We start from the raw sequence: 24,681 nt of genomic DNA, 5'->3' as shown, positions 1-24,681 counted from the left end.
CCACCCACTACTCCCCCCACCCTTCCTCCCTGTTAGCACTGGGGTTACGCGCTCGGATAGTAGGGGTGTGTATAGCGCTGGGGTTACGCGCTCGGATAGTAGGGGTGTGTATAGCGCTGGGGTTACGCGCTCGGATAGTAGGGGTGTGTATAGCGCTGGGGTTACGCGCTCGGATAGTAGGGGTGTGTATAACGCTGGGGTTACGCGCTCGGATAGTAGGCGTGTGTATAGCGCTGGGGTTACACGCTCGGATAGTAGGGGTGTGTATAGCGCTGGGGTTACGCGCTCGGATAGTAGGCGTGTGTATAGCGCTGGGGTTACGCGCTCGGATAGTAGGGGTGTGTATAGCGCTGGGGTTACGCGCCTCGGATAGTAGGCGTGTGTATAGCGCTGGGGTTACGCGCTCGGATAGTAGGGGTGTGTATAGCGCTGGGGTTACGCGCTCGGATAGTAGGAGTGTGTATAGCGCTGGGGTTACGCGCTCGGATAGTAGGGGTGTGTATAGCGCTGGGGTTACGCGCTCGGATAGTAGGGGTGTGTATAGCGCTGGGGTTACGCGCTCGGATAGTAGGAGTGTGTATAGCGCTGGGGTTACACGCTCGGATAGTAGGGGTGTGTATAGCGCTGGGGTTACGCGCTCGGATAGTAGGGGTGTGTATAGCGCTGGGGTTACGCGCTCGGATAGTAGGGGTGTGTATAGCGCTGGGGTTACGCGCTCGGATAGTAGGGGTGAGTATAGCGCTGGGGTTACGCGCTCGGATAGTAGGGGTGAGTATAGCGCTGGGGTTACGCGCTCGGATAGTAGGGGTGTGTATAGCGCTGGGGTTACGCGCTCGGATAGTAGGGGTGTGTATAGCGCTGGGGTTACACGCTCGGATAGTAGGGGGTGTGTATAGCGCTGGGGTTACGCGCTCGGATAGTAGGGGTGTGTATAGCGCTGGGGTTACGCGCTCGGATAGTAGGAGGTGTGTATAGCGCTGGGGTTACGCGCTCGGATAGTAGGAGGTGTGTATAGCGCTGGGGTTACGCGCTCGGATAGTAGGAGGTGTGTATAGCGCTGGGGTTACGCGCTCGGATAGTAGGGGTGTGTATAGCGCTGGGGTTACGCGCTCGGATAGTAGGGGTGTGTATAGCGCTGGGGTTACGCGCTCGGATAGTAGGGGTGTGTATAGCGCTGGGGTTACGCGCTCGGATAGTAGGGGTGTGTATAGCGCTGGGGTTACGCGCTCGGATAGTAGGGGTGTGTATAGCGCTGGGGTTACGCGCTCGGATAGTAGGGGTGTGTATAGCGCTGGGGTTACACGCTCGGATAGTAGGAGGTGTGTATAGCGCTGGGGTTACGCGCTCGGATAGTAGGCGTGTGTATAGCGCTGGGGTTACGCGCTCGGATAGTAGGGGTGTGTATAGCGCTGGGGTTACGCGCTCGGATAGTAGGGGTGTGTATAGCGCTGGGGTTACGCGCTCGGATAGTAGGAGTGTGTATAGCGCTGGGGTTACGCGCTCGGATAGTAGGGGTGAGTATAGCGCTGGGGTTACGCGCTCGGATAGTAGGGGTGTGTATAGCGCTGGGGTTACGCGCTCGGATAGTAGGGGTGTGTATAGCGCTGGGGTTACGCGCTCGGATAGTAGGGGTGAGTATAGCGCTGGGGTTACGCGCTCGGATAGTAGGGGTGTGTATAGCGCTGGGTTACGCGCTCGGATAGTAGGGGTGTGTATAGCGCGGGGGTTACGCGCTCGGATAGTAGGGGTGTGTATAGCGCTGGGGTTACACGCTCGGATAGTAGGGGTGTGTATAGCGCTGGGGTTACGCGCTCGGATAGTAGGGGTGTGTATAGCGCTGGGTTACGCGCTCGGATAGTAGGGGTGTGTATAGCGCTGGGGTTACGCGCTCGGATAGTAGGGGTGTGTATAGCGCTGGGGTTACGCGCTCGGATAGTAGGGGTGTGTATAGCGCTGGGGTTACGCGCTCGGATAGTAGGGGTGTGTATAGCGCTGGGGTTACGCGCTCGGATAGTAGGGGTGTGTATAGCGCTGGGGTTACGCGCTCGGATAGTAGGGGGTGAGTATAGCGCCGGGTTTACGCGCTCGGATAGTAGGGGTGTGTATAGCGCTGGGGTGACGCGCTCGGATAGTAGGGGTGTGTATAGCGCTGGGGTTACGCGCTCGGATAGTAGGGGTGTGTATAGCGCTGGGGTTACGCGCTCGGATAGTAGGGGTGTGTATAGCGCTGGGGTTACGCGCTCGGATAGTAGGGGTGTGTATAGCGCTGGGGTTACGCGCTCGGTTAGTAGGGGTGAGTATAGCGCCGGGTTTACGCGCTCGGATAGTAGGCGTGTGTATAGCGCTGGGGTTACGCGCTCGGATAGTAGGGGTGTGTATAGCGCTGGGGTTACGCGCTCGGATAGTAGGGGTGTGTATAGCGCTGGGGTTACGCGCTCGGATAGTACGGGTGTGTATAGCGCTGGGGTTACGCGCTCGGATAGTAGGGGTGTGTATAGCGCTGGGGTTACGCGCTCGGATAGTAGGGGTGTGTATAGCGCTGGGGTTACGCGCTCGGATAGTAGGGGTGTGTATAGCGCTGGGGTTACGCGCTCGGATAGTAGGGGTGTGTATAGCGCTGGGGTTACGCGCTCGGATAGTAGGGGTGTGTATAGCGCTGGGGTTACGCGCTCGGATAGTAGGAGTGTGTATAGCGCTGGGGTTACGCGCTCGGATAGTAGGGGTAAGTATAGCGCTGGGGTTACGCGCTCGGATAGTAGGGGTGAGTATAGCGCTGGGGTTACGCGCTCGGATAGTAGGGGTGTGTATAGCGCTGGGGTTACGCGCTCGGATAGTAGGGGTGTGTATAGCGCTGGGGTTACGCGCTCGGATAGTAGGGGTGTGTATAGCGCTGGGGTTACACGCTCGATAGTAGGCGTGTGTATAGCGCTGGGGTTACGCGCTCGGATAGTAGGGGTGAGTATAGCGCTGGGGTTACGCGCTCGGATAGTAGGCGTGTGTATAGCGCTGGGGTTACGCGCTCGGATAGTAGGGGTGTGTATAGCGCTGGGGTTACGCGCTCGGATAGTAGGGGTGTGTATAGCGCTGGGGTTACGCGCTCGGATAGTAGGGGTGTGTATAGCGCTGGGGTTACGCGCTCGGATAGTAGGGGTGAGTATAGCGCTGGGTTACGCGCTCGGATAGTAGGGGTGTGTATAGCGCTGGGGTTACGCACTCGGATAGTAGGGGTGTATAGCGCTGGGGTTACGCGCTCGGATAGTAGGGGTGAGTATAGCGCTGGGTTACGCGCTCGGATAGTAGGGGTGTGTATAGCGCTGGGGTTACACGCTCGGATAGTAGGGGTGTGTATAGCGCTGGGGGTTACGCGCTCGGATAGTAGGGGTGAGTATAGCGCTGGGGTTACGCGCTCGGATAGTAGGGGTGTGTATAGCGCTGGGGTTACGCGCTCGGATAGTAGGGGTGTGTATAGCGCTGGGGTTACGCGCTCGGATAGTAGGGGTGAGTATAGCGCTGGGTTACGCGCTCGGATAGTAGGGTGAGTATAGCGCTGGGGTTACACGCTCGGATAGTAGGGGTGTGTATAGCGCTGGGGTTACGCACTCGGATAGTAGGGGTGTGTATAGCGCTGGGGTTACGCGCTCGGATAGTAGGGGTGTGTATAGCGCTGGGGTTACGCGCTCGGATAGTAGGGGTGAGTATAGCGCTGGGGTTACGCGCTCGGATAGTAGGGGTAAGTATAGCGCTGGGGTTACGCGCTCGGATAGTAGGGGTGAGTATAGCGCTGGGGTTACGCGCTCGGATAGTAGGGGTGAGTATAGCGCTGGGGTACGCGCTCGGATAGTAGGGGTGTGTATAGCGCTGGGGTTACGCGCTCGGATAGTAGGGGTGTGTATAGCGCTGGGGTTACGCGCTCGGATAGTAGGGGTGTGTATAGCGCTGGGGTTACGCGCTCGGATAGTAGGGGTGTGTATAGCGCTGGGGTTACGCGCTCGGATAGTAGGGGTGTGTATAGCGCTGGGGTTACGCGCTCGGATAGTAGGGGTGTGTATAGCGCTGGGGTGACGCGCTCGGATAGTAGGGGGTAAGTATAGCGCTGGGGTTACGCGCTCGGATAGTAGGGGTGAGTATAGCGCTGGGGTTACGCGCTCGGATAGTAGGGGTGTGTATAGCGCTGGGGTTACGCGCTCGGATAGTAGGGGTGTGTATAGCGCTGGGGTTACGCGCTCGGATAGTAGGGGTGTGTATAGCGCTGGGGTTACGCGCTCGGATAGTAGGGGTGAGTATAGCGCTGGGGTTACGCGCTCGGGTAGTAGGGGTGTGTATAGCGCTGGGGTTACGCGCTCGGATAGTAGGGGTGAGTATAGCGCTGGGGTTACACGCTCGGATAGTAGGGGTGTGTATAGCGCTGGGGGTTACGCGCTCGGATAGTAGGGGTGTGTATAGCGCTGGGGTTACGCGCTCGGATAGTAGGGGTGAGTATAGCGCTGGGGTTACGCGCTCGGATAGTAGGGGTGTGTATAGCGCTGGGGTTACGCGCTCGGATAGTAGGGGTGTGTATAGCGCTGGGGTTACGCGCTCGGATAGTAGGGGTGAGTATAGCGCTGGGGTTACGCGCTCGGATAGTAGGGTGTGTATAGCGCTGGGGTTACGCGCTCGGATAGTAGGGGTGAGTATAGCGCTGGGGTTACGCGCTCGGATAGTAGGGGTGTGTATAGCGCTGGGGTTACGCGCTCGGATAGTAGGCGTGTGTATAGCGCTGGGGTTACGCGCTCGGATAGTAGGGGTGTGTATAGCGCTGGGGTTACGTGCTCGGATAGTAGGGGTGTGTATAGCGCTGGGGTTACGCGCTCGGATAGTAGGGGTGTGTATAGCGCTGGGGTTACGCGCTCGGATAGTAGGGGTGAGTATAGCGCTGGGGTTACGCGCTCGGATAGTAGGGGTGGTATAGCGCTGGGGTTACGCGCTCGGATAGTAGGGGTGAGTATAGCGCTGGGGTTACGCGCTCGGATAGTAGGGGTGTGTATAGCGCTGGGGTTACGCGCTCGGATAGTAGGGGTGAGTATAGCGCTGGGGTTACGCGCTCGGATAGTAGGGGTGAGTATAGCGCTGGGGTTACGCGCTCGGATAGTAGGGGTGTGTATAGCGCTGGGGTTACGCGCTCGGATAGTAGGGGTGTTATAGCGCTGGGGTTACGCGCTCGGATAGTAGGCGTGTGTATAGCGCTGGGGTTACACGCTCGGATAGTAGGAGTGTGTATAGCGCTGGGGTTACGCGCTCGGATAGTAGGGGTGTGTATAGCGCTGGGGTTACGCGCTCGGATAGTAGGGGTGTGTATAGCGCTGGGTTACGCGCTCGGATAGTAGGGGTGTGTATAGCGCTGGGGTTACGCGCTCGGATAGTAGGGGTGTGTATAGCGCTGGGGTTACGCGCTCGGATAGTAGGGGTAAGTATAGCGCTGGGGTTACGCGCTCGGATAGTAGGGGTGTGTATAGCGCTGGGGTTACGCGCTCGGATAGTAGGGGTGTGTATAGCGCTGGGGTTACGCGCTCGGATAGTAGGAGGTGTGTATAGCGCTGGGGTTACGCGCTCGGATAGTAGGGGTGTGTATAGCGCTGGGGTTACGCGCTCGGATAGTAGGGGTGAGTATAGCGCTGGGGTTACGCGCTCGGATAGTAGGGGTGAGTATAGCGCTGGGGTTACGCGCTCGGATAGTAGGGGGTGTGTATAGCGCTGGGGTTACGCGCTCGGATAGTAGGGGTGAGTATAGCGCTGGGGTTACGCGCTCGGATAGTAGGGGTGTGTATAGCGCTGGGGTTACGCGCTCGGATAGTAGGGGTGTGTATAGCGCTGGGGTTACGCGCTCGGATAGTAGGGGTGAGTATAGCGCTGGGGTTACACGCTCGGATAGTAGGGGTGTGTATAGCGCTGGGGTTACGCGCTCGGATAGTAGGGGTGTGTATAGCGCTGGGGTTACGCGCTCGGATAGTAGGGGTGAGTATAGCGCTGGGGTTACGCGCTCGGATAGTAGGGGTGTGTATAGCGCTGGGGTTACGCGCTCGGATAGTAGGGGTGAGTATAGCGCTGGGGTTACGCGCTCGGATAGTAGGGGTGTGTATAGCGCTGGGGTTACGCGCTCGGATAGTAGGCGTGTGTATAACGCTGGGGTTACGCGCTCGGATAGTAGGGGTGTGTATAGCGCTGGGGTTACGCGCTCGGATAGTAGGCGTGTGTATAGCGCTGGGGTTACGCGCTCGGATAGTAAGGGTGTGTATAGCCCTGGGGTTACGCGCTCGGATAGTAGGAGGTGTGTATAGCGCTGGGGTTACGCGCTCGGATAGTAGGAGGTGTGTATAGCGCTGGGGTTACGCGCTCGGATAGTAGGAGTGTGTATAGCGCTGGGGTTACGCGCTCGGATAGTAGGGGTGTGTATAGCGCTGGGGTTACGCGCTCGGATAGTAGGGGTGTGTATAGCGCTGGGGTTACGCGCTCGGATAGTAGGGGTGAGTATAGCGCTGGGGTTACGTGCTCGGATAGTAGGGGTGTGTATAGCGCTGGGTTACGCGCTCGAATAGTAGGAGTGTGTATAGCGCTGGGGTTACGCGCTCGGATAGTAGGGTTGTGTATAGCGCTGGGGTTACGCGCTCGGATAGTAGGGGTGAGTATAGCGCTGGGGTTACGCGCTCGGATAGTAGGGGTGTGTATAGCGCTGGGGTTACACGCTCGGATAGTAGGGGTGAGTATAGCGCTGGGGTTACGCGCTCGGATAGTAGGGGTGTGTATAGCGCTGGGGTTACGCGCTCGGATAGTAGGCGTGTGTATAGCGCTGGTGTTACGTGCTCGGATAGTAGGGGTGTGTATAACGCTGGGGTTACGCGCTCAGATAGTAGGGGTGAGTATAGCGCTGGGGTTACACGCTCGGATAGTAGGGGTGTGTATAGCGCTGGGGTTACGCGCTCGGATAGTAGGCGTGTGTATAGCGCTGGTGTTACGTGCTCGGATAGTAGGGGTGTGTATAACGCTGGGGTTACGCGCTCAGATAGTAGGGGGTGAGTATAGCGCTGGGGTTACGCGCTCGGATAGTAGGGGTGTGTATAGCGCTGGGGTTACGCGCTCGGATAGTAGGGGTGTGTATAGTGCTGGGGTTACGCGCTCGGATAGTAGGGGTGTATAGCGCTGGGGTTACGCGCTCGGATAGTAGGGGTGAGTATAGCGCTGGGGTTACGCGCTCGGATAGTAGGGGTGTGTATAGCGCTGGGTTACACGCTCGGATAGTAGGGGTGAGTATAGCGCTGGGGTTACGCCCTCGGATAGTAGGGGTGTGTATAGCGCTGGGGTTACGCGCTCGGATAGTAGGGGTGTGTATAGCGCTGGGGTTACGCGCTCGGATAGTAGGGGTGTGTATAGCGCTGGGGTTACGTGCTCGGATAGTAGGGGTGTGTATAGCGCTGGGGTTACGCGCTCGGATAGTAGGGGTGAGTATAGCGCTGGGGTTACGCGCTCGGATAGTAGGGGTGTGTATAGCGCTGGGGTTACGCGCTCGGATAGTAGGGGTGTGTATAGCGCTGGGGTTACGCGCTCGGATAGTAGGGGTGTGTATAGCGCTGGGGTTACGCGCTCGGATAGTAGGGGTGTGTATAGCGCTGGGGTTACGCGCTCGGATAGTAGGGGTGTGTATAGCGCTGGGGTTACGCGCTCGGATAGTAGGGGTGAGTATAGCGCTGGGGTTACGCGCTCGGATAGTACGGGTGTGTATAGCGCTGGGGTTACACGCTCGGATAGTAGGGGTGTGTATAGCGCTGGGGTTACGCGCTCGGATAGTAGGGGTGTGTATAGCGCTGGGGTTACGCGCTCGGATAGTAGGGGTGTGTATAGCGCTGGGGTTACGCGCTCGGATAGTAGGGGTGAGTATAGCGCTGGGGTTACGCGCTCGGATAGTAGGGGTGAGTATAGCGCTGGGGTTACGCGCTCGGATAGTAGGGGTGTGTATAGCGCTGGGGTTACGCGCTCGGATAGTAGGCGTGTATATAGCGCTGGGGTTACGCGCTCGGATAGTAGGGGTGAGTATAGCGCTGGGGTTACGCGCTCGGATAGTAGGCGTGTATATAGCGCTGGGGTTACGCGCTCGGATAGTAGGGGTGAGTATAGCGCTGGGGTTACGCGCTCGGATAGTAGGCGTGTATATAGCGCTGGGGTTACGCGCTCGGATAGTAGGGGTGTGTATAGCGCTGGGGTTACGCGCTCGGATAGTAGGCGTGTATATAGCGCTGGGGTTACGCGCTCGGATAGTAGGGGTGAGTATAGCGCTGGGGTTACGCGCTCGGATAGTAGGGGTGAGTATAGCGCTGGGGTTACGCGCTCGGATAGTAGGGGTGTGTATAGCGCTGGGGTTACGCGCTCGGATAGTAGGCGTGTATATAGCGCTGGGGTTACGCGCTCGGATAGTAGGGGTGAGTATAGCGCTGGAGTTACGCGCTCGGATAGTAGGGGTGAGTATAGCGCTGGGGTTACGCGCTCGGATAGTAGGGGTGTGTATAGCGCTGGGGTTACGCGCTCGGATAGTAGGGTGTGTATAGCGCTGGGGTTACGCGCTCGGATAGTAGGGGTGTGTATAGCGCTGGGGTTACGCGCTCGGATAGTAGGGGTGTGTATAGCGCTGGGGTTACACGCTCGGATAGTAGGGGTGTGTATAGCGCTGGGGTTACGCGCTCGGATAGTAGGGGTGAGTATAGCGCTGGGGTTACGCGCTCGGATAGTAGGGGTGAGTATAGCGCTGGGGTTACGCGCTCGGATAGTAGGGTGAGTATAGCGCTGGGGTTACGCGCTCGGATAGTAGGGGTGTGTATAGCGCTGGGGTTACGCGCTCGGATAGTAGGGGTGAGTATAGTGCTGGGGTTACGCGCTCGGATAGTAGGCGTGTGTATAGCGCTGGGGTTACGCGCTCGGATAGTAGGGGTGTGTATAGCGCTGGGGTTACGCGCTCAGATAGTAGGGGTGTGTATAGCGCTGGGGTTACGCGCTCAGATAGTAGGGGTGTGTATAGCGCTGGGGTTACGCGCTCGGATAGTAGGGGTGTGTATAGCGCTGGGGTTACGCGCTCGGATAGTAGGGGTGTGTATAGCGCTGGGTTACGCGCTCGGATAGTAGGGGTGAGTATAGCGCTGGGGTTACGCGCTCGGATAGTAGGGGTGTGTATAGCGCTGGGGTTACGCGCTCGGGTAGTAGGGGTGTGTATAGCGCTGGGGTTACGCGCTCGGATAGTAGGGGTGAGTATAGCCCTGGGGTTACGCGCTCGGATAGTAGGGGTGTGTATAGCGCTGGGGTTACGCGCTCGGATAGTAGGGGTGAGTATAGCGCTGGGGTTACGCGCTCGGATAGTAGGGGTGAGTATAGCCCTGGGGTTACGCGCTCGGATAGTAGGGGTGTGTATAGCGCTGGGTTACGCGCTCGGATAGTAAGGGTGTGTATAGCGCTGGGGTTACGCGCTCAGATAGTAAGGGTGTGTATAGCGCTGGGGTTACGCGCTCGGATAGTAGGGGTGAGTATAGCGCTGGGGTTACGCGCTCGGATAGTAGGGGTGTGTATAGCGCTGGGGTTACGCGCTCGGATAGTAGGGGTGTGTATAGCGCTGGGGTTACGCACTGGGATAGTAGGGGTGTGTATAGCGCTGGGGTTACGCGCTCGGATAGTAGGGGTGAGTATAGCGCTGGGGTTACGCGCTCGGATAGTAGGGGTGTGTATAGCGCTGGGGTTACGCGCTCGGATAGTAGGGGTGTGTATAGCGCTGGGGTTACGCGCTCGGATAGTAGGGGTGTGTATAGCGCTGGGGTTACGCGCTCGGATAGTAGGGGTGTGTATAGCGCTGGGGTTACGCGCTCGGATAGTAGGGGTGTGTATAGCGCTGGGGTTACGCGCTCGGATAGTAGGGGTGTGTATAGCGCTGGGGTTACGCGCTCGGATAGTAGGGGTGTGTATAGCGCTGGAGTTACGCGCTCGGATAGTAGGGGTGTGTATAGCGCTGGGGTTACGCGCTCGGATAGTAGGGGTGTGTATAGCGCTGGGGTTACGCGCTCGGATAGTAGGCGTGTGTATAGCGCTGGGGTTACGCGCTCGGATAGTAGGCGTGTGTATAGCGCTGGGGTTACGCGCTCGGATAGTAGGGGTGAGTATAGCGCTGGGGTTACGCGCTCGGATAGTAGGGGTGTGTATAGCGCTGGGGTTACGCGCTCGGATAGTAGGGGTGAGTATAGCGCTGGGGTTACGCGCTCGGATAGTAGGGGTGTGTATAGCGCTGGGGTTACGCGCTCGGATAGGTAGGGGTGTGTATAGCGCTGGGGTTACGCGCTCGGATAGTAGGGGTGTGTATAGCGCTGGGGTTACGCGCTCGGATAGTAGGGGTGTGTATAGCGCTGGGTGTTACGCGCTCGGATAGTAGGGGTGTGTATAGCGCTGGGGTTACGCGCTCGGATAGTAGGGGTGAGTATAGCGCTGGGGTTACGCGCTCGGATAGTAGGGGTGTGTATAGCGCTGGGGTTACGTGCTCGGATAGTAGGGGTGTGTATAGCGCTGGAGTTACGCGCTCGGATAGTAGGGGTGAGTATAGCGCTGGGGTTACGCGCTCGGATAGTAGGGGTGAGTATAGCGCTGGGGTTACGCGCTCGGATAGTAGGGGTGTGTATAGCGCTGGGGTTACGCGCTCGGATAGTAGGGGTGTGTATAGCGCTGGGGTTACGCGCTCGGATAGTAGGGGTGTGTATAGCGCTGGGGTTACCGCTCGGATAGTAGGAGGGTGTATAGCGCTGGGGTTACGCGCTCGGATAGTAGGGGTGAGTATAGCGCTGGGGTTACGCGCTCGGATAGTAGGAGGTGTGTATAGCGCTGGGGTTACGCGCTCGGATAGTAGGGGTGTGTATAGCGCTGGGGTTACGCGCTCGGATAGTAGGGGTGTGTATAGCGCTGGGGTTACGCGCTCGGATAGTAGGGGTGTGTATAGCGCTGGGGTTACGCGCTCGGATAGTAGGGGTGTGTATAGCGCTGGGGTTACGCGCTCGGATAGTACGGGGTGTGTATAGCGCTGGGGTTACGCGCTCGGATAGTAGGCGTGTGTATAGCGCTGGGGTTACGCGCTCGGATAGTAGGGGTGTGTATAGCGCTGGGGTTACGCGCTCGGATAGTAGGGGTGTGTATAGCGCTGGGTTACGCGCTCGGATAGTAGGGGTGTGTATAGCGCTGGGGGTTACGCGCTCGGATAGTAGGGGTGTGTATAGCGCTGGGGTTACGCGCTCGGATAGTAGGGGTGTGGATAGCGCTGGGGTTACGCGCTCGGATAGTAGGGGTGTGTATAGCGCTGGAGTTACGCGCTCGGATAGTAGGGGTGTGTATAGCGCTGGGTTACGCGCTCGGATAGTAGGGTGTGTATAGCGCTGGGGTTACGCGCTCGGATAGTAGGAGGTGTGTATAGCGCTGGGGTTACGCGCTCGGATAGTAGGGGTGTGTATAGCGCTGGGGTTACGCGCTCGGATAGTAGGGGGTGTGTATAGCGCTGGGGTTACGCGCTCGGATAGTAGGCGTGTGTATAGCGCTGGGGTTACGCGATCGGATAGTAGGGGTGTGTATAGCGCTGGGGTTACGCGCTCGGATAGTAGGGGTGTGTATAGCGCTGGGGTTACGCGCTCGGATAGTAGGGGTGTGTATAGCGCTGGGGTTACGCGCTCGGATAGTAGGGTGTGTATAGCGCTGGGGTTACGCGCTCGGATAGTAGGGGTGTGTATAGCGCTGGGGTTACGCGCTCGGATAGTAGGGGTGTGTATAGCGCTGGGGGTTACGCGCTCGGATAGTAGGGGGTGTTGTATAGCGCTGGGGTTACGCGCTCGGATAGTAGGGGTGAGTATAGCGCTGGGGTTACGCGCTCGGATAGTAGGGCGTGTGTATAGCGCTGGGGTTACGCGCTCGGATAGTAGGCGTGTGTATAGCGCTGGGGTTACGCGATCGGATAGTAGGGGTGTGTATAGCGCTGGGGTTACGCGCTCGGATAGTAGGGGTGTGTATAGCGCTGGGGTTACGCGCTCGGATAGTAGGGGTGTGTATAGCGCTGGGGTTACGCGCTCGGATAGTAGGGGTGTGTATAGCGCTGGGGTTACGCGCTCGGATAGTAGGGGTGAGTATAGCGCTGGGGTTACGCGCTCGGATAGTAGGGGTGTGTATAGCGCTGGGGGTTACGCGCTCGGATAGTAGGGGTGTGTATAGCGCTGGGGTTACGCGCTCGGATAGTAGGGGTGTGTATAGCGCTGGGGGTTACGCGCTCGGATAGTAGGGGTGTGTATAGCGCTGGGGTTACGCGCTCGGATAGTAGGGCGTGTGTATAGCGCTGGGGTTACGCGCTCGGATAGTAGGGGTGAGTATAGCGCTGGGGTTACGCGCTCGGATAGTAGGCGTGTGTATAGCGCTGGGGTTACGCGCTCGGATAGTAGGAGGTGTGTATAGCGCTGGGGTTACGCGCTCGGATAGTAGGGGTGAGTATAGCGCTGGGGTTACGCGCTCGGATAGTAGGGGTGAGTATAGCGCTGGGGTTACGCGCTCGGATAGTAGGGGTGTGTATAGCGCTGGGGTTACGCGCTCGGATAGTAGGGGTGTGTATAGCGCTGGGGTTACGCGCTCGGATAGTAGGGGTGTGTATAGCGCTGGGGTTACGCGCTCGGATAGTAGGGGTGTGTATAGCGCTGGGGTTACGCGCTCGGATAGTAGGGGTGTGTATAGCGCTGGGGTTACGCGCTCGGATAGTAGGGTGTGTATAGCGCTGGGGTTACGCGCTCGGATAGTAGGGGTGTGTATAGCGCTGGGGTTACGCGCTCGGATAGTAGGGGTGTGTATAGCGCTGGGGTTACGCGCTCGGATAGTAGGGGTGAGTATAGCGCTGGGGTTACGCGCTCGGATAGTAGGGGTGTGTATAGCGCTGGGGTTACGCGCTCGGATAGTAGGGGTGTGTATAGCGCTGGGGTTACGCGCTCGGATAGTAGGGGTGTGTATAGCGCTGGGGTTACGCGCTCGGATAGTAGGCGTGTGTATAGCGCTGGGGTTACGCGCTCGGATAGTAGGGGTGAGTATAGCGCTGGGGTTACGCGCTCGGATAGTAGGGGTGAGTATAGCGCTGGGTTACGCGCTCGGATAGTAGGGGTGAGTATAGCGCTGGGGTTACGCGCTCGGATAGTAGGGGTGTGTATAGCGCTGGGGTTACGCGCTCGGATAGTAGGGGTGTGTATAGCGCTGGGGTTACGCGCTCGGATAGTAGGGGTGAGTATAGCGCTGGGGTTACGCGCTCGGATAGTAGGGGTGTGTATAGCGCTGGGGTTACGCGCTCGGATAGTAGGGGTGAGTATAGCGCTGGGGTTACGCGCTCGGATAGTAGGGGTGTGTATAGCGCTGGGGTTACGCGCTCGGATAGTAGGGGTGTGTATAGCGCTGGGGTTACGCGCTCGGATAGTAGGGGTGTGTATAGCGCTGGGGTTATGCGCTCGATAGTAGGGGTGTGTATAGCGCTGGGGTTACGCGCTCGGATAGTAGGCGTGTGTATAGCGCTGGGGCTACGCGCTCGGATAGTAGGGGTGTGTATAGCGCTGGGGTTACGCGCTCGGATAGTAGGGGTGAGTATAGCGCTGGGGTTACGCGCTCGGATAGTAGGGTGTGTATAGCGCTGGGGTTACGCGCTCGGATAGTAGGGGTGAGTATAGCGCTGGGGTTACGCGCTCGGATAGTAGGGGTGTGTATAGCGCTGGGGTTACGCGCTCGGATAGTAGGGGTGAGTATAGCGCTGGGGTTACGCGCTCGGATAGTAGGGGTGTGTATAGCGCTGGGGTTACGCGCTCGGATAGTAGGAGTGTGTATAGCGCTGGGGTTACGCGCTCGGATAGTAGGGGTGTGTATAGCGCTGGGGTTACGCGCTCGGATAGTAGGCGTGTGTATAGCGCTGGGGTTACGCGCTCGGATAGTAGGGGTGTGTATAGCGCTGGGGTTACGCGCTCGGATAGTAGGGGTGTGTATAGCGCTGGGGTTACGCGCTCGGATAGTAGGGGTGAGTATAGCGCTGGGGTTACGCGCTCGGATAGTAGGGGTGTGTATAGCGCTGGGGTTACGCGCTCGGATAGTAGGGGTGAGCATAGCGCTGGGGTTACGCGCTCGGATAGTAGGGGTGTGTATAGCGCTGGGGTTACGCGCTGGGATAGTAGGGGTGTGTATAGCGCTGGGGTTACGCGCTCGGATAGTAGGGGTGTGTATAGCGCTGGGGTTACGCGCTCGGATAGTAGGGGTGAGTATAGCGCTGGGGTTACGCGCTCGGATAGTAGGGGTGTATAGCGCTGGGGTTACGCGCTCGGATAGTAGGGGTGTGTATAGCGCTGGGGTTACGCGCTCGGATAGTAGGCGTGTGTATAGCGCTGGGGTTACGCGCTCGGATAGTAGGGGTGTGTATAGCGCTGGGGTTACGCGCTCGGATAGTAGGGGTGTGTATAGCGCTGGGGTTACGCGCTCGGATAGTAGGGGTGTGTATAGCGCTGGGGTTACGTGCTCGGATAGTAGGGGTGTGTATAGCGCTGGGGTTACGCGCTCGGATAGTAGGGGTGTGTATAGCGCTGGGGTTACGCGCTCGGATAGTAGGGGTGTGTATAGCGCTGGGGTTACGCGCTCGGATAGTAGGGGTGTGTATAGCGCTGGGGTTACGCGCTCGGATAGTAGGGGTGTGTATAGCGCTGGGGTTACGCGCTCGGATAGTAGGGGTGTGTATAGCGCAGGGGTTACGCGCTCGGATAGTAGGGGTGTGTATAGCGCTGGGGTTACGCGCTCGGATAGTAGGGGTGTGTATAGCGCTGGGGTTACGCGCTCGGATAGTAGGGGTGTGTATAGCGCTGGGGTTACGCGCTCGGATAGTAGGGGTGTGTATAGCGCTGGGGTTACGTGCTCGGATAGTAGGAGGTGTGTATAGCGCTGGGGTTACGCGCTCGGATAGTAGGGGTGTGTATAGCGCTGGGGTTACGCGCTCGGATAGTAGGGGTGTGTATAGCGCTGGGGTTACGCGCTCGGATAGTAGGGGTGTGTATAGCGCTGGGGTTACGCGCTCGGATAGTAGGGGTGAGTATAGCGCTGGGGTTACGCGCTCGGATAGTAGGGGTGTGTATAGCGCTGGGGGTTACGCGCTCGGATAGTAGGGGTGTGTATAGCGCTGGGGTTACGCGCTCGGATAGTAGGGGTGTGTATAGCGCTGGAGTTACGCGCTCGGATAGTAGGGGTGTGTATAGCGCTGGAGTTACGCGCTCGGATAGTAGGGGTGTGTATAGCGCTGGGGTTACGCGCTCGGATAGTAGGGGTGAGTATAGCGCTGGGGTTACGCGCTCGGATAGTAGGCGTGTGTATAGCGCTGGGGTTACGCGCTCGGATAGTAGGCGTGTGTATAGCGCTGGGGTTACGCGATCGGATAGTAGGGGTGTGTATAGCGCTGGGGTTACGCGCTCGGATAGTAGGGGTGTGTATAGCGCTGGGGTTACGCGCTCGGATAGTAGGGGTGTGTATAGCGCTGGGGTTACGCGCTCGGATAGTAGGGGTGTGTATAGCGCTGGGGTTACGCGCTCGGATAGTAGGGGTGTGTATAGCGCTGGGGTTACGCGCTCGGATAGTAGGGGTGTGTATAGCGCTGGGGGTTACGCGCTCGGATAGTAGGGGTGTGTATAGCGCTGGGGTTACGCGCTCGGATAGTAGGGGTGTGTATAGCGCTGGGGTTACGCGCTCGGATAGTAGGCGTGTGTATAGCGCTGGGGTTACGCGCTCGGATAGTAGGAGTGTGTATAGCGCTGGGGTTACGCGCTCGGATAGTAGGGGTGTGTATAGCGCTGGGGTTACGCGCTCGGATAGTAGGGGTGTGTATAGCGCTGGGGTTACGCGCTCGGATAGTAGGGGTGTGTATAGCGCTGGGGTTACACGCTCGGATAGTAGGGGTGTGTATAGCGCTGGGGTTACGCGCTCGGATAGTAGGGGTGTGTATAGCGCTGGGGTTACGCGCTCGGATAGTAGGGGTGAGTATAGCGCTGGGGTTACGCGCTCGGATAGTAGGGGTGAGTATAGCGCTGGGGTTACACGCTCGGATAGTAGGAGGTGTGTATAGCGCTGGGGTTACGCGCTCGGATAGTAGGGGTGTGTATAGCGCTGGGGTTACGCGCTCGGATAGTAGGGGTGTGTATAGCGCTGGGGTTACACGCTCGGATAGTAGGGGTGTGTATAGCGCTGGGGTTACGCGCTCGGATAGTAGGGGTGTGTATAGCGCTGGGTTACGCGCTCGGATAGTAGGGGTGTGTATAGCGCTGGGGTTACGCGCTCGGATAGTAGGGGTGAGTATAGCGCTGGGGTTACGCGCTCGGATAGTAGGCGTGTGTATAGCGCTGGGGTTACGCGCTCGGATAGTAGGGGTGAGTATAGCGCTGGGGTTACGCGCTCGGATAGTAGGGGTGTGTATAGCGCTGGGGTTACGCGCTCGGATAGTAGGGGTGTGTATAGCGCTGGGGTTACGCGCTCGGATAGTAGGGGTGTGTATAGCGCTGGGGTTACGCGCTCGGATAGTAGGGGTGTGTATAGCGCTGGGGTTACACGCTCGGATAGTAGGAGGTGTGTATAGCGCTGGGGTTACGCGCTCGGATAGTAGGAGTGTGTATAGCGCTGGGGTTACGCGCTCGGATAGTAGGAGTGTGTATAGCGCTGGGGTTACGCGCTCGGATAGTAGGGGTGTGTATAGCGCTGGGGTTACGCGCTCGGATAGTAGGGGTGTGTATAGCGCTGGGGTTACGCGCTCGGATAGTAGGGGTGAGTATAGCGCTGGGGTTACGCGCTCGGATAGTAGGGGTGAGTATAGCGCTGGGGTTACGCGCTCGGATAGTAGGGGTGTGTATAGCGCTGGGGTTACGCGCTCGGATAGTAGGGGTGTGTATAGCGCTGGGTTACGCGCTCGGATAGTAGGGGTGTGTATAGCGCTGGGGTTACGCGCTCGGATAGTAGGAGGTGTGTATAGCGCTGGGGTACGCGCTCGGATAGTAGGGGTGTGTATAGCGCTGGGGTTACGCGCTCGGATAGTAGGGGTGTGTATAGCGCTGGGGTTACGCGCTCGGATAGTAGGCGGTGTGTATAGCGCTGGGGTTACGCGCTCGGATAGTAGGGGTGTGTATAGCGCTGGGGTTACGCGCTCGGATAGTAGGGGTGTGTATAGCGCTGGGGTTACGCGCTCGGATAGTAGGGCGTGTGTATAGCGCTGGGGTTACGCGCTCGATAGTAGGGGTGTGTATAGCGCTGGGGTTACGCGCTCGGATAGTAGGGGGTGTGTATAGCGCTGGGGTTACGCGCTCGGATAGTAGGGGTGTGTATAGCGCTGGGGTTACGCGCTCGGATAGTAGGGGTGTGTATAGCGCTGGGGTTACGCGCTCGGATAGTAGGGGTGAGTATAGCGCCTGGGGTTACGCGCTCGGATAGTAGGGGGTGTGTATAGCGCTGGGGTTACGCGCTCGGATAGTAGGGGTGTGTATAGCGCTGGGGTTACGCGCTCGGATAGTAGGGGTGTGTATAGCGCTGGGGTTACAGCGCTCGGATAGTAGGGGTGTGTATAGCGCTGGGGTTACGCGCTCGGATAGTAGGGGTGTGTATAGCGCTGGGGTTACGCGCTCGGATAGTAGGGGTGTGTATAGCGCTGGGGTTACGCGCTCGGATAGTAGGGGTGTTCATAGCGCTGGGGTTACGCGCTCGGATAGTAGGGGTGAGTATAGCGCTGGGGTTACGCGCTCGGATAGTAGGGGTGTGTATAGCGCTGGGGTTACGCGCTCGGATAGTAGGGGTGTGTATAGCGCTGGGGTTACGCGCTCGGATAGTAGGGGTGTGTATAGCGCTGGGGTTACGCGCTCGGATAGTAGGGGTGTGTATAGCGCTGGGGTTACGCGCTCGGATAGTAGGGGGTGTGTATAGCGCTGGGGTTACGCGCTCGGATAGTAGGGGTGTGTATAGCGCTGGGGTTACGCGCTCGGATAGTAGGGGTGTGTCATAGCGCTGGGGTTACGCGCTCGGATAGTAGGGGTGTGTATAGCGCTGGGGTTACGCGCTCGGATAGTAGGGGTGAGTATAGCGCTGGGGTTACGCGCTCGGATAGTAGGGGTGTGTATAGCGCTGGGGTTACGCGCTCGGATAGTAGGGGTGTGTATAGCGCTGGGGTTACGCGCTCGGATAGTAGGGGTGTGTATAGCGCTGGGGTTACGCGCTCGGATAGTAGGGGTGTGTATAGCGCTGGGGTTACGCGCTCGGATAGTAGGGGTGTGTATAGCGCTGGGGTTACGCGCTCGGATAGTAGGGGTGTGTATAGCGCTGGGGTTACGCGCTCGGATAGTAGGCGTGTGTATAGCGCTGGGGTTACGCGCTCGGATAGTAGGGGTGTGTATAGCGCTGGGGTTACGCGCTCGGATAGTAGGGGTGTGTATAGCGCTGGGTTACGCGCTCGGATAGTAGGCGTGTGTATAGCGCTGGGGTTACGCGCTCGGATAGTAGGGGTGTGTATAGCGCTGGGGTTACGCGCTCGGATAGTAGGAGGTGAGTATAGCGCTGGGGTTACGCGCTCGGATAGTAGGGGTGTGTATAGCGCTGGGGTTACGCGCTCGGATAGTAGGGGTGTGTATAGTGCTGGGGTTACGTGCTCGGATAGTAGGGGTGTGTATAGCGCTGGGGTTACGCGCTCGGATAGTAGGGCGTGTGTATAGCGCTGGGGTTACGCGCTCGGATAGTAGGGGTGTGTATAGCGCTGGGGTTACACGCTCGGATAGTAGGGGTGTGTATAGCGCTGGTGTTACGCGCTCGGATAGTAGGGGTGTGTATAGCGCTGGGTTTACTCGCTCGGATAGTAGGGCGTGTGTATAGCGCTGGGGTTACGCGCTCGGATAGTAGGCGTGTGTATAGCGCTGGGGTTACGCGCTCGGATAGTAGGGGTGTGTATAGCGCTGGGGTTACGCGCTCGGATAGTAGGGGTGTGTATAGCGCTGGGGTTACGTGCTCGGATAGTAGGGGTGTGTATAGCGCTGGGGTTACGCGCTCGGATAGTAGGGCGTGTGTATAGCGCTGGGGTTACGCGCTCGGATAGTAGGGGTGTGTATAGCGCTGGGGTTACGCGCTCGGATAGTAGGCGTGTGTATAGCGCTGGGGTTACACGCTCGGATAGTAGGGGTGTGTATAGCGCTGGGGTTACGCGCTCGGATAGTAGGGGTGTGTATAGCGCTGGGGTTACGCGCTCGGATAGTAGGGGTGTGTATAGCGCTGGGGTTACGCGCTCGGATAGTAGGGGTGTGTATAGCGCTGGGGTTACGCGCTCGGATAGTAGGGGTGTGTATAGCGCTGGGGTTACGCGCTCGGATAGTAGGGGTGTGTATAGCGCTGGGGTTACGCGCTCGGTAGTAGGAGTGTGTATAGCGCTGGGGTTACGCGCTCGGATAGTAGGGGTGTGTATAGCGCTGGGGTTACGCGCTCGGATAGTAGGGGTGTGTATAGCGCTGGGGTTACGCGCTCGGATAGTAGGGGTGTGTATAGCGCTGGGGTTACGCGCTCGGATAGTAGGGGTGAGTATAGCGCTGGGGTTACGCGCTCGGATAGTAGGGGTGAGTATAGCGCTGGGGTTACGCGCTCGGATAGTAGGGGTGTGTATAGCGCTGGGGTTACGCGCTCGGATAGTAGGGGTGTGTATAGCGCTGGGGTTACGCGCTCGGATAGTAGGGGTGTGTATAGCGCTGGGGTTACGCGCTCGGATAGTAGGGGTGTGTATAGCGCTGGGGTTACGCGCTCGGATAGTAGGGGTGTGTATAGCGCTGGGGTTACGAGCTCGGATAGTAGGGGTGAGTATAGCGCTGGGGTTACGCGCTCGGATAGTAGGGGTGTGTATAGCGCTGGGGTTACGCGCTCGGATAGTAGGGCGTGTGTATAGCGCTGGGGTTACGCGCTCGGATAGTAGGGGTGAGTATAGCGCTGGGGTTACGCGCTCGGATAGTAGGGGTGAGTATAGCGCTGGGGTTACGCGCTCGGATAGTAGGGGTGTGTATAGCGCTGGGGTTACGCGCTCGGATAGTAGGGGTGAGTATAGCGCTGGGGTTACGCGCTCGGATAGTAGGGGTGTGTATAGCGCTGGGGTTACGCGCTCGGATAGTAGGCGTGTGTATAGCGCTGGGGTTACGCGCTCGGATAGTAGGGGTGTGTATAGCGCTGGGGTTACGCGCTCGGATAGTAGGGGTGAGTATAGCGCTGGGGTTACGCGCTCGGATAGTAGGGGTGTGTATAGCGCTGGGGTTACGCGCTCGGATAGTAGGGGTGTGTATAGCGCTGGGGTTACGCGCTCGGATAGTAGGGGTGAGTATAGCGCTGGGGTTACGCGCTCGGATAGTAGGCGTGTGTATAGCGCTGGGGTTACGCGCTCGGATAGTAGGGGTGTGTATAGCGCTGGGGTTACGCGCTCGGATAGTAGGGGTGTGTATAGCGCTGGGGTTACGCGCTCGGATAGTAGGGGTGAGTATAGCGCTGGGGTTACGCGCTCGGATAGTAGGAGGTGTGTATAGCGCTGGGGTTACGCGCTCGGATAGTAGGGGTGTGTATAGCGCTGGGGTTACGCGCTCGGATAGTAGGGGTGAGTATAGCGCTGGGGTTACGCGCTCGGATAGTAGGGGTGTGTATAGCGCTGGGGTTACGCGCTCGGATAGTAGGGGTGAGTATAGCGCTGGGGTTACGCGCTCGGATAGTAGGGGTGTGTATAGCGCTGGGGTTACGCGCTCGGATAGTAGGGGTGTGTATAGCGCTGGGGTTACGCGCTCGGATAGTAGGGGTGTAGTATAGCGCTGGGGTTACGCGCTCGGATAGTAGGGGTGAGTATAGCGCTGGGGTTACGCGCTCGGATAGTAGGGGTGTGTATAGCGCTGGGGTTACGCGCTCGGATAGTAGGGGTGTGTATAGCGCTGGGGTTACGCGCTCGGATAGTAGGGGTGTGTATAGCGCTGGGGTTACGCGCTCGGATAGTAGGGGTGTGTATAGCGCTGGGGTTACGCGCTCGGATAGTAGGGGTGTGTATAGCGCTGGGGTTACGCGCTCGGATAGTAGGGGTGAGTATAGCGCTGGGGTTACGCGCTCGGATAGTAGGGGTGAGTATAGCGCTGGGGTTACGCGCTCGGATAGTAGGAGGTGTGTATAGCGCTGGGGTTACGCGCTCGGATAGTAGGGGTGAGTATAGCGCTGGGGTTACGCGCTCGGATAGTAGGGGTGTGTATAGCGCTGGGGTTACGCGCTCGGATAGTAGGGGGTGTGTATAGCGCTGGGGTTACGCGCTCGGATAGTAGGGGTGAGTATAGCGCTGGGGTTACGCGCTCGGATAGTAGGGGTGTGTATAGCGCTGGGGTTACGCGCTCGGATAGTAGGGGTGAGTATAGCGCTGGGGTTACGCGCTCGGATAGTAGGGGTGTGTATAGCGCTGGGGTTACGCGCTCGGATAGTAGGGGTGAGTATAGCGCTGGGGTTACGCGCTCGGATAGTAGGGGTGTGTATAGCGCTGGGGTTACGCGCTCGGATAGTAGGGGTGAGTATAGCGCTGGGTTACGCGCTCGGATAGTAGGGGTGTGTATAGCGCTGGGGTTACGCGCTCGGATAGTAGGGGTGAGTATAGCGCTGGGGTTACGCGCTCGGATAGTAGGGGTGAGTATAGCGCTGGGGTTACGCGCTCGGATAGTAGGGGTGTGTATAGCGCTGGGGTTACGCGCTCGGATAGTAGGGGTGTGTATAGCGCTGGGGTTACGCGCTCGGATAGTAGGGGTGAGTATAGCGCTGGGGTTACGCGCTCGGATAGTAGGGGTGTGTATAGCGCTGGGGTTACGCGCTCGGATAGTAGGGGTGAGTATAGCGCTGGGGTTACGCGCTCGGATAGTAGGGGTGTGTATAGCGCTGGGGTTACGCGCTCGGATAGTAGGAGGTGTGTATAGCGCTGGGGTTACGCGCTCGGATAGTAGGGGTGTGTATAGCGCTGGGGTTACGCGCTCGGGTAGTAGGAGGTGTAGTATAGCGCTGGGGTTACGCGCTCGGATAGTAGGGGTGTGTATAGCGCTGGGGTTACGCGCTCGGATAGTAGGGGTGTGTATAGCGCTGGGGTTACGCGCTCGGATAGTAGGGGTGTGTATAGCGCTGGGGTTACGCGCTCGGATAGTAGGGGTGTGTATAGCGCTGGGGTTACGCGCTCGGATAGTAGGGGTGTGTATAGCGCTGGGGTTACGCGCTCGGATAGTAGGGGGTGTGTATAGCGCTGGGGTTACGCGCTCGGATAGTAGGGGTGTGTATAGCGCTGGGGTTACGCGCTCGGATAGTAGGGGTGTGTATAGCGCTGGGGTTACGCGCTCGGATAGTAGGGGTGAGTATAGCGCTGGGGTTACACGCTCGGATAGTAGGGATGTGTATAGCGCTGGGGTTACGCGCTCGGATAGTAGGGGTGTGTATAGCGCTGGGGTTACAGCGCTCGGATAGTACGGGGTGTGTATAGCGCTGGGGTTACGCGCTCGGATAGTAGGGGTGAGTATAGCGCTGGGGTTACGCGCTGGATAGTAGGGGTGTGTATAGCGCTGGGGTTACGCGCTCGGATAGTAGGGGTGAGTATAGCGCTGGGGTTACGCGCTCGGATAGTAGGGGTGTGTATAGCGCTGGGGTTACGCGCTCGGATAGTAGGGGTGTGTATAGCGCTGGGGTTACGCGCTCGGATAGTAGGGGTGTGTATAGCGCTGGGGTTACGCCGCTCGGATAGTAGGGGTGAGTATAGCGCTGGGGTTACGCGCTCGGATAGTAGGAGGTGTGTATAGCGCTGGAGGTTACGCGCTCGGATAGTAGGCGTGTGTATAGCGCTGGGGTTACGCGCTCGGATAGTAGGGGGTGAGTATAGCGCTGGGGTTACGCGCTCGGATAGTAGGGGTGTGTATAGCGCTGGGGTTACGCGCTCGGATAGTAGGGGTGTGTATAGCGCTGGGGTTACGCGCTCGGATAGTACGGGTGTGTATAGCGCTGGGGTTACGCGCTCGGATAGTAGGGGTGTGTATAGCGCTGGGGTTACGCGCTCGGATAGTAGGGGTGAGTATAGCGCTGGGGTTACGCGCTCGGATAGTAGGGGTGTGTATAGCGCTGGGGTTACGCGCTCGGATAGTAGGGGTGTGTATAGCGCTGGGGTTACGCGCTCGGATAGTAGGGGTGAGTATAGCGCTGGGGTTACGCGCTCGGATAGTAGGGGTGTGTATAGCGCTGGGGTTACGCGCTCGGATAGTAGGGGTGTGTATAACGCTGGGGTTACGCGCTCGGATAGTAGGGGTGTGTATAGCGCTGGGGTTACGCGCTCGGATAGTAGGCGTGTGTATAGCGCTGGGGTTACGCGCTCGGATAGTAGGGGTGTGTATAGCGCTGGGGTTACGCGCTCGGATAGTACGGGGTGTGTATAGCGCTGGGGTTACGCGCTCGGATAGTAGGGGTGTGTATAGCGCTGGGGTTACGCGCTCGGATAGTAGGGGTGTGTATAACGCTGGGGTTACGCGCTCGGATAGTAGGGGTGAGTATAGCGCTGGGGTTACACGCTCGGATAGTAGGGGTGAGTATAGCGCTGGGGTTACACGCTCGGATAGTAGGAGGTGTGTATAGCGCTGGGGTTACGCGCTCGGATAGTAGGGCGTGTGTATAGCGCTGGGGTTACGCGCTCAGGATAGTAGGGGTGTGTATAGCGCTGGGGTTACGCGCTCGGATAGTAGGGGTGTGTATAGCGCTGGGGTTACGCGCTCGGATAGTAGGGGTGAGTATAGCGCTGGGGTTACGCGCTCGGATAGTAGGGGTGAGTATAGCGCTGGGGTTACGCGCTCGGATAGTAGGGGTGTGTATAGCGCTGGGGTTACGCGCTCGGATAGTAGGGGTGTGTATAGCGCTGGGGTTACGCGCTCGGATAGTAGGGGTGTGTATAGCGCTGGGGTTACGCGCTCGGATAGTAGGGGTGTGTATAGCGCTGGGGTTACGCGCTCGGATAGTAGGGGTGTGTATAGCGCTGGGGTTACGCGCTCGGATAGTAGGGGTGTGTATAGCGCTGGGGTTACGCGCTCGGATAGTAGGGGTGTGTATAGCGCTGGGGTTACGCGCTCGGATAGTAGGAGGTGTGTATAGCGCTGGGGTTACGCGCTCGGATAGTAGGGGTGTGTATAGCGCTGGGGTTACGCGCTCGGATAGTAGGGGTGTGTATAGCGCTGGGGTTACGCGCTCGGATAGTAGGGGTGTGTATAGCGCTGGGGTTACGCGCTCGGATAGTAGGAGTGTGTATAGCGCTGGGGTTACGCGCTCGGATAGTAGGCGTGTGTATAGCGCTGGAGTTACGCGCTCGGATAGTAGGGGTGAGTATAGCGCTGGGGTTACGCGCTCGGATAGTAGGGGTGTGTATAGCGCTGGGGTTACGCGCTCGGATAGTAGGGGTGAGTATAGCGCTGGGGTTACGCGCTCGGATAGTAGGGGTGTGTATAGCGCTGGGGTTACGCGCTCGGATAGTAGGGGTGAGTATAGCGCTGGGGTTACGCGCTCGGATAGTAGGGGTGAGTATAGCGCTGGGGTTACGCGCTCGGATAGTAGGGGTGTGTATAGCGCTGGGGT

At 58.6% G+C, this 24,681-nt stretch overlaps 1 protein-coding gene across 1 annotated transcript in view; it reads left to right on the top strand.

Annotated features, from left to right (window-relative positions):
* The first annotated feature begins 13,502 nt into the window (after window positions 1–13,502).
* LOC142474389 (tonsoku-like protein) overlaps window positions 13,503–24,681 on the top strand; it is a 65,650-nt gene continuing 54,471 nt past the window's right edge. The window contains exon 1 of the mRNA XM_075580863.1: window positions 13,503–13,514. Coding sequence (XP_075436978.1) covers window positions 13,503–13,514 — 12 coding nt within the window. The remainder of the gene's footprint in view (window positions 13,515–24,681) is intronic.

This window comes from Ascaphus truei, chromosome 2, assembly GCF_040206685.1.
Source record: "Ascaphus truei isolate aAscTru1 chromosome 2, aAscTru1.hap1, whole genome shotgun sequence".
Taxonomy (NCBI): domain Eukaryota; kingdom Metazoa; phylum Chordata; class Amphibia; order Anura; family Ascaphidae; genus Ascaphus; species Ascaphus truei.
The sequence above is the reverse complement of the archived record's forward strand: the minus strand, read 5'-3'. Positions and strand labels throughout refer to the sequence as shown.